Consider the following 16,826-nt stretch of genomic DNA (forward strand, 5'->3'; position numbering starts at 1 on the left):
AACCTTCAATTTCTGTCCAACCACATCTCAGCCTCAATGCTCATTTTAAATGGTTTTTAATTTTTTTTTATTTTACAAGTAACAAATTAGTGGAATGCTGACTGAGTTTAAAATTTCAACTTCATCTGCATTCCCATGTCCATGTGGATACATGTTTCACAGAGTTAGAATCATAGTTCCAGCCTGGCCATTAACATTGCTGAAACTGCCACTACTCTGTCCTACTTGGTTAATTAAGGTTTGTTGTTGTTGTTTTTTTTTTTCCCCTTTCTCAAAAGCTTTAATGTTGACCTACTAGCAGGAAAATCAAAGGATATCGCTCTACACTTGAACCCACGCCTGAATATTAAAGCATTTATAAGAAATTCTTTTCTTCAGGAGTCCTGGGGAGAAGAAGAGAGAAATATCACCTCTTTCCCGTTTAGTCCTGGGATGTACTTTGAGGTGAGGTTACAGTTTTTGAAAATGGGACAGCACCAAGCATCCTGGGAGCAGGAGTGGGATAAGTGGTCCATTTAAATCAAGTCCTAACTCAGTATGTGGAGGTCGTGTATGTTTTTTGTTTACCTGGAGATTGTAATTTGCCCCTTTTTATAATGTGGGCAATCAGTATAAATAGCAAAGCCAGTAGAGTGTCAAATTATGTGCACTGGAATTGGCATTTGTCATCACATTAAAATTCCTGTGTAGCCCCATATTGATAGGAATGTAACCAGGAAGCTTGTCTCAGGACTAGAGTCACACATTTAATCGCAGAAGCGGACATGAGGATGTGGAGACCCTAAAACTGCTTGCTTGTACTGGCCATCACCTCCCATCAGGGTAGATGGTTTCAGGTGACAGTCCTTTCTCCTAAGGAGTTAGTCTTGTTTGTATGTATTCAAGGAAAAATACATCAGTCCCTTGGAACTAAAAGGCATGTAGTCCTGAGTCCCCAAATAGGTGAATATTGTAACATATACCTTTCCCAAAATATGTTTTTGGGATGCTGAGCAGAGAATCGTCTCCTTGTGATGCGGATGCCGGGTGGTTGGCCAGCCTCGCTCACCAGCTCAGGTGCCACTGCCTCCCACAGTCACTTAGGGTCACTGGTTTAGGTTATCATTCTACAGCATTTTAAACTGCCACACCCTCTGGACCATGTGGGTTCTTGAGGACTCATCAAAACCCGTTACTAAAAGCATGAATATCAGGCGGAATAGATGGCAATGTGACATGCGTACTTATTCCTAAGTTCCAGTCTAATGCAGCGCCCTGGTATGTGGAGTGTAGACAGATGTGGGCTAATCATGGAGGGTTCCCTGGAAGTTGTGGATATTGGTTTGGAATTCAGAAAGCTGGGAAAGATGTGGAAGGCTGAAGGTTGGCTTTTCTAGATTTAGGGCTTGATCTGAACAAGTCCTTAGAGGTGGGAAGGGCAGCACAGGGTTGCTGGCTTGGCAAGAGTCAAGGCGTAAAGGGTGACGTGGGGTTCGCTGGAGGGAAACAGAGGTGAGCACTCTAGAAGGGAGCTGAGCCTTGTGCTGGGTGACAGGAAACCAGTGATGTAACTTGTTTTGGACCTATCTGGGCCCCAAGTTTGGATTTACTATATTAATATAAAAAAAGGACAATAATGATACATTCAAGTAATGCTGAAAAATACTAAGATGAAAATATCTCCAACTTCATAATTCAAATCATACCATTAGGATTAGATGAACCATATTCCAGGCAATGTTTTTTTGCAGAGACAGTGAAAAGCATGGCTGGCTGACAGAATGAATAGACGGATGTTGTATGCTTTTGAACAATCATCTTTTCCATTTAATTTTCTAATTCAGGAACAGTAATTATCCTCATGTTGATCACTGTTGACGATTTTCTGTACTGATAGATCCTTTCCAGGGGCTTCCATCTCTTGCCTTTTAACTATGCTTGCACTGAGATTATCTCAGGTCTTTCCATTATGCCATTACTTTCATTTTAAATCTTCTTGCTGTTTCAAATACACTTTAGTTGTATCTACAGTGTTTTAAAAACAATCTCATTCAGTATTGTAATTTCATCCGTGGGCTCTTCCTCTGGATGGAATCCATGTTCTTCCCAGCTGTTGGGCAGCATCAGATGGTTGTGAGGGATTCTGTTCTGTTTTCTTCCAGGCTGAGGGTCTTGCAAAGGATGTGCCTTCTTTTCATTTGCAGTAGTCTGCTCATCCAGAGGCATGTCATTTCTTTGCCACTTGCTTGTAATTCACTGGCTTTGCACTTGCTCTGATACAGTACAGGTGACTAATTGACTCCCTCTGCTGCCAACTTGGTTTTCCTTCTGAGCTATAGCATGAGGCTGTGTGTTTTGTGTTTTCTTGAGATTTTGTTAAATATATCCAGGGTCTCTTCTACCTGGTTGGAACTGGGATTTCCACCATTCTTGTGGGGGTAGAATCTCAGGTTACACCTATTTCCCCAATCCTCTGTAGCCACAGAAGCTTCATTTTGGCCAGCTTTGTTATCAGAGTGCAGGACTTGAGCTGAAACTTCTTCCCCTTCCTGATTTTCCTTAGCAGCCCTTTCCACAGCTCCTGTCAAAAGAACGAAAACCCTCAACCTGCCGCTTTGCAGATTCAGGTTTTGTGCTTCATTCTGGCCTCTGGGGGTGGGCCGGGTTGGCAGCAAGGCTGAGCTGCCCCTCTTTCTTCTGAAGCCTTCCACAGGGGGGCCAGGAGCACAGGGAGAGCTCAGTGCAGGGCCTCCCAGTGGCCTTCTCAGTGTGCGTGGAAACCCAGCCTGGCATTGGCAGCGTGGCGCCAGAAGTATAAAGTTTAGGCGTAAAGGTGATGTAAAAGGCTAGTTGTTGTTTGGGTTTCACATTGTTTGAGTTTTGGGCACAGATGACTGTGAAGGGCAGACACTGCTGATGAATCTGAATGAATCTGCCAGAATGCACAGCACTTCCCACTCACGGGGTACCCAGCTTTGATGGCTTTGGACAAACACACTGAGGCTAAGATGTGCTGAGCTTATGGAATCAGGATCACCAAGCAGCTGTAAAAACCCTAGCAAGTGCCTTAGGCTGCTGGAATTTCATATTGTCTGGCTTGTTGACGATGCTAGCGTTTGAGGCAGAAAAGACGGGATCCAAGTCCCTCGGTTCCAGGCTACTGATTTGCTTTATGCGACCACCAGAGCCGGCGCCAGAGGAAAAGGCGAGTAGGCAAGATAAAAAGGAAACTTTATTACGTAGCCAATGTATAGAAAGAGGAGACGAGGTTCACCGGTCTCCGGCGGCGGAGGCCGAGGAAGTCGCTCTGGCGTTCTCGGGCGAAGTTCCTAGGTCCGCGTATGAGGAAGGGGCCGAGGAAGTTTGCGCCGCGCGCCTGCCCGGAGTGGCTTTTCTGGGAGTGGGAGGGCAATAGGCGGGACACGGGCGTGTCGGGGGGGCGTTCCGTAGGTGCGGCCAGGTAAGTCTCGGTCTCTTCGGATTGACGTCACCTGGTGCATGCCCAGTTGGTCTGCACCTTCCCGGGTCGCCGGCTGCATTTTCGCATGCGCGGGAAAAGTTGGTGATGAAGAACCCGGAAGTACGCCATCTTAGTCACCTTTGTTCTTTGTTTCCCTCTCCCTCCGTCCAGACAGTCCAACCTTTTATCGATGATGATGATTGGGGGCGTCATTGTCTGTCCAGCTGCTTCCTGCTGTTAGGGGGCGGCGTCATAAGGGTCTATGGTTGGCACCTGGACGTAGGGATGTAGGAGCATCTGGTTGAAGGCGACCCGGGTGATCTCTTGAACTTTGGCTTGGAGAAATTTGATTAAAAGGGGGGCCAAACATAGGATAAGACAGAGAATTAGTATAGGGATGAGAAATGGGAGCATCTGTTGCACTACCGGTAATAACCATATAGGTGGACCTGGGGTTAAGGGAGTGTTGTAGTTTTTTAGTTCTGTTTTAATCTGGTTTAGGGTTTGGATATTAGTGTCAACTAGACCTGACTCATTTATGTAATAGCAACATTCTTCTCCTAAGGAAAGACATGTTCCTCCTTTTTCTGCTGTGAGAAGATCTAGTGCTCTTCTGTTTTGTGCTGCCACCTGAGCCACTGAAGTGATTTGACATTGTAAAGAGGCTAGACTTTCAGCTGACGCCTCTATAGCTTCTTGAATTTGGGTGGTTAGAGATCGGGTAGATTGTACAGAGTAGGCAAGAGCCCCAGTTCCAAGTCCTGACGCCGCTAAGGAGGAGGCTAGGGAAATCCCAATGACTAAGGGAAGGAAGATGGCCTGTTTTTGGAGATTATTAGGAGGAGAGTTAAATTGTAAGGTGAGTTCAGCCATTTCTGCTTTGCTATATAGGGTTAAACTAGGTACTAAGGACACTGGGACACAGAGGGATTGGCTGATGGATGTATGGTTAAGGACCTTGAAAAGGGTTTTATTACACCAGAAATAACCTCCAACGGGGGCTGTCTGGGTTTTCTTGGGCTGTTGGGTGTAATTACACCAGGAGGAGTTTGGGGCAGAGTAACAGAAAGGAAGGATTGGATTTTCTGGGTTTTGGTATAGTGGGACTTGGAGTAAGAATGGTTTTTGGGAGGTGCTTGTAGAGCCAGCTGTAGCCTTGAAAGCAGTAGGTAAAGGGACTGCCACTGAGGGGGCTTCTTTAAGGGCTGCAGAGAGGAAACAGTGGGGGAGATGTGTTATGTTAGCTGCCCGTGTTAAGTTTAACCCTTGACGGACTAGCTTTAACCATGAGAAGGGGTCTTTGTTGGAGGAGTGTAGTTGATCTTGTATGGAGGAGTGTAGTTGGTCTTGTAGGGCCTGTTCTTGTGATTGTATGGCTAAGGTTAAATTTTGTAGGTGTTTTATATTTTTAGGGAGGGAGTTTTCTTGTTGGACTAGTGTCCTTTTGATTAAGAGGGTGGCAGTCGGATATGAAGTTGACCATTTAGCGTAGAGTCCTCCTTTTACCCCGTCCGCCCATCGGGGGTCCCATGGGTTTTGGATATTTAGTTGATATTGATAGGGTACAGACTGTACGTTTTGGGTGAAGAAGCGATCTCCGTCATATGCATAGTGGATTTTACAATATTGATAGGGGCATCCTAGGTTTATTTTTTGCCAGTAGTTTTTACAGTTATATTCTGTTTGGTCATATAGAAAGCAGAGAAACGGGTTAGGCCATCTATTTTTGCGAGAAGCGAGGGTGAAATTTATGGTGAAGAGGGACTGACAGCCTTGGGGTGGGCAGTCTGCAGTGCCTTGTAGCTGTGAATGTTGTTTGTTGTTGGTTTTCCATGTCTCAACTATAGAGAATCTCCATACAAAAGTGGGGTTAGTAATGGACGTTGAAGTGTATGAGAAGAATAGTAATGTAAGCATAAAGTAGGACTTCATCTTGAGTGTCATCACAGAGTACACCTTGCCACTGGAGGTGTTCTATAAAGGTGAGTAAATGGGAAAACCACTGTGATGGGCTATGATCTGGGGGCAACTAGGGATCTGGGGTAATATACTGGAATTCTGTTATGTTTATATAGAGTATGGTGAGAAATCGGGATAAGCGTAAGAGGTCAGGGAACATGTGGTTGAGGGAGTTTGGTGAGTTTGAGGCGGGTAGGGGCAAGTCTAGCAGATGTCCACTGATTGTCTTCTGTGGGGGCTTTCTTTAATTGTGATATGTGGACCCAGTGCGTGTGTCCTAGAAGTCTGGCTGCTGTGTATGTGGATAGGAGGACAGTATATGGGCCTTTCCACCTGGGCTGAAAATCTCTGGCTTGGATATCTTTTAAGTATACTTGGTCGCCTGGGCTGAGAGAGAGATGTGGGCTATAGGTATCTGTTGGAGTGGGGTGTGCTAGTTCTGCATGTTGTCTTAGGAGTTGTCTCAAGAGGGTGAGGTATGGAAGATAATTTGCCAGCGGGGAAGAAAGGGTGGGTAACTGCTGGAGAGTGAGAGGCCGGCCGTAGACTAGTTCAAACGGACTGAGGTCTGTCGGACTCCGTGGGGCAGCTCGCAGCCGGGTTAGGGCCAGGGGAAGGAGAGTTACCCACGATTGTCGAGTCTCGAGTGAGAGTTTGGTGAGTTGTTGCTTGGTGAGCCCGTTGGCCTTCTCTACTTTACCGGAGGACTGAGGTCTATAAGGGATGTGGAGTTTCCAGGTAATGTGTAGGAGGGTCACCACTTGCTGGACTACTTTGGAGATGAACGCTGGGCCGTTGTCAGACTGGAGAGTGAGTAGGAGGCCAAACCTAGGAATAATGTGTTCAGTAAGCGTGGAAGCAACTATATTGGCAGTTTCTCCTGTAGTAGGATAGGCTTCTCTCCATCCTGAGAAGGTATCAACGAGGGTTAAGAGATACTTGAATTTTTTATGTTTTGGCATATGGGTAAAGTCAATCTGCCAATCTTCGCCTGGTTGGTGCCCTCTGAGTTGATGGCTTGGATGGGGGTTGCGCAGTGCGCCTTGAGGGTTTGACTTGAGGCATGTGGAGCACTGTTGATTGATCATAATTAGGTGTTTCATGAGTGTGGGGCAGTGGATGAGGGGGCTTAGGAGGTTATATAGAGCTTTGGGTCCTATGTGTAGGGAATTATGTATGTCTTTTAGAATGGCGTGGAATTGTGTTTTAGGAATAACTAATTTATTATTGAAGTAAATCCAATTGTCTGCGGCTAGTTTGGCTGTTGAATCTTGTAATAGTTTAGTCTTTTCCTCTTGGGTATAATTGGGGGTATATTGAGGAGAAAGAAAATAAACAGAAGGAAGTGTGGGAGTGGAGAATCCGGCAGCCGATTTGGCAGTGGTGTCGGCAAAATCATTGCCAGCCGCCACCGGGTTAGATGGAGTCTGATGACCTTTACAGTGTATGATGGCTGCTCTGGAAGGCACTGATAACAGTGTCTAGCAGTTCGAGTATTTGTTTCTTGTTGACTATAGGGGTGCCACTGGTGGTTAGGAACCCTCTCTCTTTCCAGATGACAGAATGGGTGTGTGCAATTAAGAAGGCATACTTAGAGTCTGTGTATATGTTCACTGTTTTTCCTTTGGATAGGAGGAGAGCCCTAGTTAGTGCGATGAGTTCTGCCTGCTGTGATGTTGTTCCTTGTGGTAAAGGCTTAGCTTCTAGGACAGTAGAAGATGTAACTACCGCGTATCCTGCCTGTCTGTTCCCTTGAGAATTGATGAAAGAACTGCCATCTACAAATAGGGTTAACTGTGAGCCTTTTAAGGGCTGGTCATGTAAATGTAACTGACTAGGTGGTTGGGCCTCTAAGAGTTCTGGACAGGAGTGTTCAGTACGAGGTTGCTTGAGAGGGTCAGGAAGTAAGGTTGCTGGATTCAGAGAGGAACAGACTCCTAGGGCAAAGGTGGAGTCTTCTATGAACAAGAGGTGAAAGAGTTGGAGTCTGGACGGGGTTAGATGGCTAATACTTTTGTGGGCAATAAGATCTTGAAGGCGGTGAATAGAGAAGACTGTTAGGTTACAACCTCTAATGAGTTTCTTTGCTTCTTGGGTTAGGCAGGCTGCTGCCGCTAGGGCCCAAAGACAGGGCTGCCACCCTTGTACGGTGGCGTCTAGTTGTTTAGATAGATATGCCACGGGGTGGTAGGTGGCGCCTATAGATTGGGCTAAAAGGCCAACTGCAACTTTTTGTCTTTCATCTGTGAAAAGCTGGAAGGGACGTTGGAAGTCTGGGAGTGAGAGAGTAGGGTGTGAGAGAAGGCAGTTTTTTAGGTGAGTGAAATGTTTATAAATTAACTTTGGGTTAGACAAAGGTCCTTGGGGAGTCTCCTTGACAGCTGTGTATAGAGATTTAGCTAAGATTCCGAAATTAGGAATCCAGTGTCTGAAAAACCCTACTAGGCCTAGGAAAGATTGGATTTCCTTAGCGTCTTGAGGAGGAGAAAGATTTTGTATTAGAGTTAAATGGTCTGTGGTAAGTGAGCGTGTCGTAGGAGTGATTTCAATACTTAAATATATGACACATTGTTGTGAGAGTTGAGCTTTGTGTTTGGATACTCGGTAACCTTTGGATCCCAGATGATTAAGGAGGATTGCAGTGTCTAAAAGAGAATCCTGTTTCGTGGGACTACAGAGTAAAAGGTCATCTACATATTGGAGAATTTTACTATTGGTAAGAGGACAGGAGGCTAAGTCTTTTGCTAAGGCCTGCCCAAAGAAATGGGGGCTGTCTCGGAACCCTTGGGGAAGCACTGTCCATGTCAGTTGGGTGGAGGTATGGGTGTCTGGGTCTTCCCATGTAAAAGCAAAGAGAAATGACAATCTGGATGTAAGGGAATAGAGAAAAATGCATCTTTTTAGATCCAGCACAGTAAAGTGTGTTGTGTTAGGTGGGATGAGAGAAAGAAGGGTATAGGGATTGGGGACTACTGGATGGGTGGGGCAAACAGCCTCGTTGATAAGACAAAGATCTTGCACTAACCAGAAAGTTCCATCTGCCTTCTTTACAGGTAGGATTGGGGTGTTGCAGGGAGAATGAGTGGGGATGAGGATGTGTTGGCTGAGTAACCTAGTAATGATTGGTTTTAGTCCTCGTAAGTGTTGTGGAGAGAGAGAGAACTGTGGGCAGGTTGGAAACTGAGATGGGTTTCTAAGTTTTATAAGTATTGGTGGGTGATGGTCCGCCACGACAGGAGTGGAGGCGTCCCACACTTGGGGGTCTATAGGAATGGGGAAATCAGGAAAAGGGTTAGTAGGATTGTTAGAGTCATTTTAGTCAGTCAATACTAGAAGCAGATGGCAGGTGGGGTGGGAGGCGCTAGTAGGAAAGGAGATACAGGCTTTCAGTTGACTTAAGACATCTCGGCCTAGTAGAGGAGTGGGGCATGAGGGGATGATGAGGAACGAGTGTGCAAAATAGTTGTTGGCCAGGCAGCAATTAAGAGGTGGGGTTTTCCGAGGGCTGGATGGGGAGCCATTGACTCCTACAACAGAAATATTGGAGGGAAGGCTAGGCCCTTCGAAAGACGGCAAAACAGAGTAGGTAGCCCCGCTGTTGATTAAAAAATTAATTGTCTTACCCGCTACCAGGAGAATTACCTGAGGCTCAGCGAGGGTGATGGGGGTCCCCGAATCCTGGCACCTTCAGTTGTCGTCCAGATGTAAGAGCTGGAAGGAGCTCCCAGGATCCTGAGAAGGGACATCACGTTGAGGCGCCATGCCTGTTTTCAGGGTGGGGCAGTCTGACTTCCAATGCCCTTCTTTATGGCACGCTGGGCACGGAGTTGTTGGCAGACAAGGGTTAGGACACATTTAGCCCAGTGTCCAGCTACTCCGCACTTGTAGCACGGCCGCGTTGGCTCAGGCGGTTGGGGACTCTCGGGACATGTATCAGCCCAATGCCTTGGGGCACCGCATTTATAGCAAGCCCCTTTTGTTGTCTTCGAGTTTCTGGGGGTTTTGCTCTCCGGTTTTGGGTTAAAGCTAGGCTGCAGAGCAGCAACTAAGGCTTGGGTCTGGAGCTGTACCTTCTGTTTTAGGTGGGCCTGTCGTTGGGCCTCAGCCGTTTCCTCCCTTGAATTATAGACCTTGAAGGCCGACTTGACTAGGTCTTGAATAGGAGTTTGGGGTCCATCCTCTGCCTTTTGGAGTTTTTTCCGAATATCTGAGGCCGATTGTGAAATAAAATATGATGCTAGAATAGTGGCGCCGGCTGGGGAAGCTGGGTCCAACCGAGTGTATTGAGTTAAAGCCTCAGTTAGCCTGTTTAAAAATGTGGCCGGATTCTCATCTGGACCTTGAATAATTTTAGTTTATTAAAATTTACTACCTTATTTGGGGCCACCTGCATACCAGCCAGAAGACATTGAATCATCATATCTCGTCTTCGGTAGCCTGGCTGGCCTACTCGATACTCCCAGTCTGGGTCTATAGAGGGGACTGCTTGTTCCCCTAGTGGGAAGGCGGGGTCTGTTAAGTGTAGTTGGTTGGCATGCTGCCTGCTGGCCACTAGGATGTGCTCTTGCTCCTCAGGGTTTAGAGTAGAGGTAAGAATAACCTGGAGATCATGCCAGGTTAAATCATAAGCCTGGCAAAGGTATCTAAATTCTTTGGTGTAAATTGTAGGATTGGCAGAAAAAATCTCCTAAATGTTTTTCAATTTTTGAAAGATCTGCTAGTGAGAAGCAACATGAACTCTAACTACGCCCTCCGTTCCGGCCACCTGACGCAAGGGTGCTAAGACCGCAGGGGGGTTGGATAGGGTGGGAGTAGGAGCGGGGGTAGTTAGGTAATCTTTAGAGCGGGTATGGGCAGATATAGGCGAACTAAGATGACCAGGTGGAAGTGCTGAGGGGTCGGAAGGAGGTGTAATCTCAACAATGGTGGGAGGGACCGAGGAGGAGGGCAGAACAACAGCGAGAGCGGAAGAGGAAGGTGGAGCCGAAAGAGAAGGTGGGGCTGAAGCGGGAGGGGGAGGTGGAGTATACGGCGGGAGTGGAAGGGAGGGAGGGGAAGTAAGGTCTTCAGGCAAGTCAGACAGGAAGGATGACTCCTCCTTTTCGGACTTTTGTTAGGCTTGCGTCCTTAGCCAACATGACTTGGGCCAAGGAACACTGGCTACGCAAGTCCGGACGAGAACGCAAGCCCCCAAATCCTTGTATATAGTTAATTTCGGACCACTTTCCTAAGTGTCGGCAGAAATTACTGAGGTCGACTAAAACGTTACGGTCTAGAGTGCCTTCAGGCGGCCACTGAGACAGGTTGTCTAATTTATATTGTGGCCATGCCACACTGGAGAGGAACACCAGTTGCTTTCGCCTAAGATCTTGTTCTAATTGTAAAGTTTTGAGATTTTTTAAAAGACACCCTAAAAGGGAGTCTCTAGGTATTTTGGATTGGGGGTTTCCCATTGCCTTCCTCTCGCCTATGGGCGGAAACAGAAACCGAACTCTACCTGGCTACAAGCGTCCTTTGGAGCCACTAGAGACCGATGGGAGGCTCCTGGAGCCGGAATGGAGATTACCTCCAGGCGGACGTCTCCGTCCTGGACGGGTCTCCCATATCCAGGAATGGAGTTCCTTTGGGCAGACGTCTCTGCCTTTGGGAACTCCCCTGTGGGTCACCTGGTGACCGGAAAAAACCTTGGGCCTGCGCAGAACTTCTGGCCAAGGAGTATGAGAGGGAGGCAAAAGGTACTCACCCCTAGGAGACTTGGAGGTGTGGAAAGCGATGTCTAGGTTCTGGTCCGTCCACGGTGTGGAAGGAGGAGGCTCCTCGGACCTTGGGGGGCCCTGGAGGAGGGGTCTCCTCCCGGGTTTCGGCACCAACTGATTTGCTTTATGCGACCACCAGAGCCGGTGCCAGAGGAAAAGGCGAGTAGGCAAGATAAAAAGGAAACTTTATTACGTAGCCAATGTATAGAAAGAGGAGACGAGGTTCACCGGTCTCCGGTGGCGGAGGCCGAGGAAGTCGCTCCGGCATTCTTGGGCGAAGTTTCTAGGTCCGCATATGAGGAGGGGGCTGAGGAAGTTCGTGCCGCGCACCTGCTGGGAGTGGCTTTTCTGGGAGTGGGAGGGCAATAGGCGGGACATGGGCGTGTCGGGGGGGGCGTTCTGTAGGTGTGGCCAGGTAAGTCTCGGTCTCTTCGGATTGATGTCACCTGGCGCATGCCTGGTTGATCTGCACCTTCCCGGGCGCCGGCTACATTTTCGCGCATGCGGGAAAAGTTGGTAATGAAGAACCCGGAAGTACACCATCTTAGTCACCTTTGTTCTTTGTTTCCCTCTCCCTCCGTCCAGACAGCTATTAGCTGGAAACAGCATCTCAGTGAACTAGAGCGACCACATTAGGAGTTTTCCTGCTTTAGGAGAGTCCCCAGCATCAGTGAGGAGGGGCAGCACTCCAGCTTTCCAGGAGCAAGGGGCAGGATGCGGCCAAGGGAGAGGGGCTGTTGAGGAAAGGAAGGCTGCAGGCCCTGGGGACGGTGTGAGGCTCCAAACACGTCCAGGTCACTTCCCTGGGTGGATGAGGCAGACAGTGCCACCACCAGGGGCCCTTTAGTTAGATTAGGGTCTTGGAAGTAACAGAAGGAAGTCAGCAGCAGCAGGCTAGGATTTTTCTACGTATAAAGAAATCAAATGGTTTATTCTGATACCTTGTTAGTGTGTAACAAACACAAAATGTTAAACGAAGGGGAACCACTAATGGCATGTTTCCTTTCCTTTCAGATGATAATTTATTGTGATGTTAGAGAATTCAAGGTTGCAGTAAATGGCGTACACAGCCTGGAGTACAAACACAGATTTAAAGAGCTCAGCAGTATTGACACGCTGGAAATTAATGGAGACATCCAGTTAGTGGAAGTAAGGAGCTGGTAGCCTACCTACACAGCTGCTACAAAAACCAAAATACAGAATGGCTTCTGTGATACTGGCCTTGCCAAATCACATCTCACTGTCATTCTCTTGTTTTATTGTTAAAATGAGCTTGTGTGCCCTTAGGTCCTGCTGGGTGCTCTCAGTCCTTGCCATGAAGTATGGCCATGTCCAGCACTGAATGGGGACATTGGGGGCAGCAACACTTACAACCAGTTAAAGCCACTCTGCCTGCTCTCCTACTCTGGCTGACTCTTCAAGAATCCCATTCAACAAGTAATTAGAGAGTACCTACTATAATACAGTCGCTAACATGTATTGAGCACAGATTTTTTTTTTTTTTTGTAAAACTGTGCGAGGAGCTGGAATATATACTTAGTGGTCAAACAGACCAGTACGTTCCCTGTTCTCTTGAGCTTCGACTCTTCTGTGCTCGATTGTTGTGCACTGCTTTTCCTACAGGCATTACATCAACTCTAAGGGGTCCTCTGGGATTAGTTATGCAGCTGTTAAATCACCCAAAGACACTAATTTATCGAAGACACAACTCCTTCCCCGGTGATCACTCTCATAACCAGTGCGCTATCATATCCCATCATTGGGAGGACTGATGTGATAATGAAAATGATGTAAGTCAACAATAAACATGTGGCTCTATTAGCTGCAAGCTTTACCAAGTAATTAGCATGACATTTGAGCACAGCACAGAAATTAAGGCAAAAAACCAAAGCAGAACAAGGAAATGGTGCTGAAATTAACCTGATGCCAAGCCCAAGACAGCTGATTTCTGTGTATTTGAACTTAGGGCGAATCCAAGTCTACACAGACTCCTACAGAAAGCTTAAGGAAGAGGCAAGATGCATTCAATTTGAAAGGTATTTATGGGCAACAAAGTAAGGTCAGGATTAGACTTGAGGGAGTCATAAGGCAGGCAGTATCAGAAAGTGTACACCAACTAAGAGACCCACAAAGCAGGCAGAGGTAATGCAAACATCTGTTTTGTTCCCATGCAAATCACCACTCAAGGCCTCTGTTCTTCTTAAGATTAGTCCATCATCATTAACAACTGAGATCAAAGCACTCTTCTGCTTTAAGTGATTAAAATCAAACCTGTATCAGCAAGTTAAATTGTTGCATTTCTGTAATTTTTCTATTATTTGAGGGGAGCTGGCAGAAGTTCCATGTATATGGGATCTTTACAGGTCAGATCTTGTTACAGGAAATTTCAAAGGTTTGGGAGTCAGGAGGGAAAAAAGCTCGCTCACTGAGGATCATTTTATCACATTAAACTGGGGCGGAACTCTGCCAGGATTTAGGAATATTTTCAGAACAGATTTCAGTTAGATATTATTTCTATCCATATATTGAAAAGAATACCATTGCCAATCTTATTTTTTAAAAAGGACTTAATGTAGAAATTGCTAGCCCTTAATTCTTTTCCAGCTTTTCATGTTAATTTATGCAGAGTCTCACCAAGCTCAAAGACACTGGTTGGGGGTTGGGGTGCCACAGGGAAAGCTGTAGAAAGCAGGAAGACTCCAGAATCCTCCAGTTATTTTTCTTCATAAAGACCATCAGAGTGCTTAACCGAGCTGTTGGAGACTGTGAGGCATTTAGGAAAAAAACAGCCCACTCACATCATTCCTTATAAGTCTTAAGTTCATTTTCATTTTATGTGGGTAAAAAAATTTAAAAAGCTATTAGTATTATGAATTTTATTGAGACATTTCTTAGAAATATGCAATTCTATATGAGCAAGCTCTGTCTCTGAACTGCAAGTTGACCTTTTGCTTGCCACATTTCTGCATTAAACTTCTGTATTAGTTTCAAAGGCTTTTAAACTCAGTGCGAACATTCTGTGGGATTGTTCTTGATGCCTTTAAAAAGGGGGCAGATTTAATTTTATTTGAGCCCTCACTTTCCAACTTCACCATGACCCAGGACTAGAGATTAGGGCACTTGAAAGCACTGAAAAAAATCTACTGATACTTACTGTCTTAGACAAGTAATTCTTAGTTAACCACCAATGGAATTGGGTTCATTCTTAATCCGGGAGGAGCTTCCTCATGCCACCTAGTATTTCTGGGCCCTCTGTGTGAGCAGCCAGGTGTGAGCTGCTTTAGAAGCAGCGTATTGCCTCCATCGCCCCCGTTTCCCAGAAGAATAAAGGATAAAGGTGACAGTCACACTCCTGGGTTAAAAAAAAGCATTCCAGAACCACTTCTCTTGATAGGCACAAGAAATGAAGGCTGAGGTTCGCCTACCCAAAATGAAAAGTAGGCCTTACGGTTAAAAGTATTTCTGTTGATTGCTAAATAACTTCACTTTCTTGAAGTAGAGAGCAACTTGGAGTGAAATCTGCAACACAGATACCATGTATATGAGACACTGCTATATAGAAGAGTTAAGGGTTACAGTGCAAATGAGGCGTCAGCTTTGGGTGCTAAAAGTAAACAGGTCTGATACTATTACCATCAATCAGGAAGAGAATAAAAAATGTTTAAACAAACACATCAGTCTGTATAAAAATACCATGTATCATTTACTCTTTCTGCAGCTCTATACAATAGGCAGAAGAGGCTTATGTGGTAGCATAAACCAGGTGAGAATTTTGTAAAGTGATAAAATATTTGTTAAGTACCACGTAGGTGTATTAAGGCACCAAAAGTAACATGGCACCTAACACCCAAAAATAAAAATAAGAAAAATCAGAACTCTGAGTAGAGTATGAAACACCACAGAAAGTCTTAGAAATAGCTCTGGAGTGGCTCTCCCAGGACACTTTCCAGTTGCTGAATAGTCTTTTGGCACTGATGTTCTACTTCTTCACATTCATCTAAAAAAAACAATAATAATCAAAATTAAAATCTGAGTCCGTCCGTCTGCCTCAGTTCTCATTAGTTGAACCTTAATATCTTGCATTCTCTGGCAGTCGTTCAATCAAGAGTGAAATGAAGCACATTAACAAAGCAGGGGGTGCCACGGACTGCCTCCCTCCACACTGCTCCTTCCACCTACATTCCCTGCCCACAGGCTTGCACTGGAAGCTGAATAAGAACCCCAAAAACTCAAACTTCCTAGGGATGCCACCCCTTTAGTAGCTCACACTTCCCCCCTCCAGGAGCTAAGAAACAAAGGAGAATGTACTTTTTTAGCTTAGATAAGCAGTGAATCAGTTAAGTACTGATCTACTTGCTCCACCACCCCTCCCTTAATAACATTTACTGTTATTTCCTGGGCCTAAGACTCTATGTTCCAGAACTGTCATAGCTCCCCATGTCACACTCATGAGCTTGTGATCTTTGTCAAATAATTGAAACCTTTTAAGCCTCTAGTTTCTTCCTTTGTAAAACAGAGATAAAATGTGATTTTTAAGTGAAATAATCCATGTAAAGCACCTAACATGGAGTAGTGAAGGAAAGTCGCTTGCTACTAAAAGTGGACATCCTACTGCATCCTTAATGCCACTAGGCCTTTCCATTAAATAACCTCCCATATGGGGACCAGAACTTCAATCATATAAATGTACGAGGTTAATTAAAAACACTACTGTAATCTGCTTGTATGATCACAAAACACCACAAAAGTAAAGACAGTGAAGATTACACTGTAAACGGACTCTCAAGTGATCACGAGGCAGTCACTTCGCAACTCGCTCCCTCCACCCAACTCAAAACAGCTCGAGCCTGCCTGGATTTGAGACTGGAGCCGCCTGTATGAGGACTGGATCAACTGTTAGTCATGTTATATCCAAATCTGCATTATCATTGGGCACATTTTCACAGAATTTTACTGAATTATTCCTTAATTGTTTAATAGTTGGGAATAGTTTGGGAATTACCTTCCATCAACTCTGCTAAGAAAGGAATGGATTCTGGTAGCAAGACAATATAATTCTCCTTTAGTTTTTCAGCCAGTGCTAACACAGTAATCAAAGCAGCAAATCGAACCTGAAAGGGATAAAAGAACAAAGAAATAAAAAGTAGTGTTACTGTATTATCTTAAGAGCTGTACTGACTGGAGACAAACTCTAACCTTTTAAACTAAACATTAGTTCATATGCATTTATCCACCTCATTCAGCTTTCATCTTAGAATACCAGTTTAACCATTTGGGAGCTGTTTGTAATATGCATAACCTTATACATCAGTGTTTTCCAAACTGTGTCCCATGACTGCAAATCTTTAATGTGAAATGTCTTTTTATAATCTCTTCCTTTGAAGAAAAAAACCAGTAAAATAAAATACCTCACGCAAACTCAAGTGTGTTGCCAAATTTTACTTCACTGGAGCTCGCCCGCCCACCAGGCTGGCAATCCAGTGCCTCTGGCCTCCTCTGACGGGTCTCCCCACCCAGAGCCCCTGACTGTGGTCACCACCATAGTTGTGTGAGGCGCCAGGACACTCGCTTGGGGAAAGTGCCCATCTCAGCACTGAATAAAACTATTCTGTGTCACAATATCCTAGTTTTGGGGCTTTAAAAATGTCTGGGTGTTCCTCACATGCCTTGTC

General features: G+C 45.6%; 2 protein-coding genes across 6 annotated transcripts in view; one reads left to right on the forward strand and one right to left on the reverse strand.

Annotated features, from left to right (window-relative positions):
* The window catches only part of LGALS8 (lectin, galactoside-binding, soluble, 8), a 45,107-nt gene extending 28,535 nt beyond the window's left edge, over positions 1-16,572 (forward strand). For all 5 annotated transcript variants that reach the window (XM_011935743.1, XM_011935742.1, XM_011935745.1 and 2 more), the window contains 2 exons: positions 279-444; positions 12,169-16,572. In XM_011935743.1, coding sequence (XP_011791133.1) covers positions 279-444; positions 12,169-12,318 — 316 coding nt within the window. In that variant the 3' untranslated portion in view covers positions 12,319-16,572. The remainder of the gene's footprint in view (positions 1-278; positions 445-12,168) is intronic.
* The window catches only part of HEATR1 (HEAT repeat containing 1), a 57,881-nt gene continuing 54,232 nt past the window's right edge, over positions 13,178-16,826 (reverse strand). The window contains exons 44-45 of the mRNA XM_011935740.1: positions 16,157-16,265; positions 13,178-15,151 (exon numbers count right to left, since the gene is read on the reverse strand). Of these exons, the coding sequence (XP_011791130.1) occupies positions 15,063-15,151; positions 16,157-16,265 (198 nt within the window). The 3' untranslated portion in view covers positions 13,178-15,062. The remainder of the gene's footprint in view (positions 15,152-16,156; positions 16,266-16,826) is intronic.

Source organism: Colobus angolensis, unplaced genomic scaffold (assembly GCF_000951035.1).
Source record: "Colobus angolensis palliatus isolate OR3802 unplaced genomic scaffold, Cang.pa_1.0 Scaffold148, whole genome shotgun sequence".
Taxonomy (NCBI): domain Eukaryota; kingdom Metazoa; phylum Chordata; class Mammalia; order Primates; family Cercopithecidae; genus Colobus; species Colobus angolensis.